General features: G+C 45.5%; 1 protein-coding gene across 2 annotated transcripts; it reads left to right on the top strand.

The window, feature by feature from the left end:
- The first annotated feature begins 90 nt into the window (after positions 1-90).
- LOC123253962 (peptidyl-prolyl cis-trans isomerase FKBP5) lies at positions 91-1,529 on the top strand. Of its 2 annotated transcripts, XM_044683042.1 has the most exons (2): positions 91-907; positions 999-1,195. In XM_044683042.1, exons 1-2 carry the CDS (start codon positions 246-248, stop codon positions 1,108-1,110), a joined length of 774 nt encoding a protein of 257 aa, XP_044538977.1. In that variant the 5' UTR covers positions 91-245; the 3' UTR covers positions 1,111-1,195. The 2 variants fall into 2 exon arrangements, with proteins under 2 accessions (XP_044538977.1, XP_044538976.1); XM_044683041.1 differs by having other exon boundaries at positions 91-1,529.
- The last annotated feature ends 26 nt before the right edge of the window (positions 1,530-1,555 follow it).

Raw genomic sequence — 1,555 nt, 5'->3', positions numbered from 1 at the left:
TACTGGCATCTTGCCATATGAGAATTCACATTAAAAATTATAGGAGGGGGGCTAGCGGTTGGGCACGGCGGCGAGCGGGCGAGCGGGCGAGCGAGAAAGTAGCGCTGCGGCAGGAATTTGTCTCATCTTGATGACCAATGTCCAGGGCTGCTGTCTGTTCAGACCGAGGCTGGGGGAAGGATCTTAACAGATCAAAACTCCAAGAAGTATCGTGTGCTCGAAGTGTATTCTTCTTATAATAGACAATGACTACCGATGAGGCCACCAAGAATGATGGAGAAAACCCAACAGTTGCTCTTTCTGAACGAGGAGAGGACATTACTCCCAAAAAAGACCGAGGTGTACTAAAGATTGTCAAAAGAGTGGGGAATAATGAGGAAACACCGATGATTGGAGACAAAGTTCATGTCCATTATAAAGGAAAATTGTCCAGTGGAAAAAAGTTTGATTCCAGTCATGATAGAAACGAACCATTTGTCTTCAGTCTTGGCAAAGGCCAGGTTATCAAGGCATGGGACATTGGAGTTGCCACCATGAAGAAGGGAGAGATCTGCCACTTACTGTGTAAACCAGAATATGCATATGGCTCTGCTGGCAGCGTCCCCAAAATTCCCTCGAATGCAACCCTCTTTTTCGAGATTGAACTACTTGATTTTAAAGGAGAAGATTTATTTGAAGATGGAGGCATCATCCGAAGAATTAAGCAGAAAGGAGAAGGCTACTCAAACCCAAATGAAGGTGCAACAGTAGAAATCCATCTGGAAGGCTCTTGTGGTAGTAGGACATTTGATTGCAGAGATGTAGTATTTGTTGTTGGAGAAGGGGAAGACCATGACATTCCCATAGGAATTGACAAAGCCCTGGAGAAAATGCAGAGAGAAGAACATTGTATTCTGTATCTTGGACCACGATATGGCTTTGGAGAGGCTGGGAAACCTGAATTTGGCATTGAGCCTAATGCTGAACTTGTATATGAAGTTATTCTTAAGAGTTTTGAAAAGGCCAAAGAATCCTGGGAGATGGACACCAAAGAAAAACTTGAACAAGCTGCTATTGTCAAAGAGAAGGGAACAGTGTACTTCAAGGGAGGCAAATACTTGCAGGCAGTGATTCAATATGGGAAGATTGTGTCCTGGTTAGAGATGGAATATGGTTTATCAGAGAAGGAATCTAAAGCTTCGGAATCCTTCCTGCTAGCGGCTTTCCTTAACCTGGCCATGTGCTACCTAAAGCTTCGGGAGTACACCAAAGCTGTCGAGTGCTGTGATAAGGCACTTGGCCTGGACAGTACCAATGAGAAGGGCCTGTACCGGAGAGGTGAAGCCCAGCTGCTTATGAATGAGTTTGAGTCAGCCAAAGGTGACTTTGAGAGAGTACTAGAAGTAAACCCCCAGAACAAGGCAGCAAAGCTGCAGATCTCCATGTGCCAGAAGAAAGCCAAGGAGCACAACGAGCGGGATCGCAGGATATATGCCAACATGTTTGAGAAGTTTGCAGAGAGAGATGCAAAGAGGCCGGTAAGACAGTAGGTGATAAGATGCCAGAAGGGATCCCC

This window comes from Gracilinanus agilis, unplaced genomic scaffold, assembly GCF_016433145.1.
Source record: "Gracilinanus agilis isolate LMUSP501 unplaced genomic scaffold, AgileGrace unplaced_scaffold11646, whole genome shotgun sequence".
NCBI lineage: Eukaryota > Metazoa > Chordata > Mammalia > Didelphimorphia > Didelphidae > Gracilinanus > Gracilinanus agilis.
Note: the sequence above shows the minus strand (reverse complement) of the source record. Positions and strands in the feature narration are given on the sequence as shown.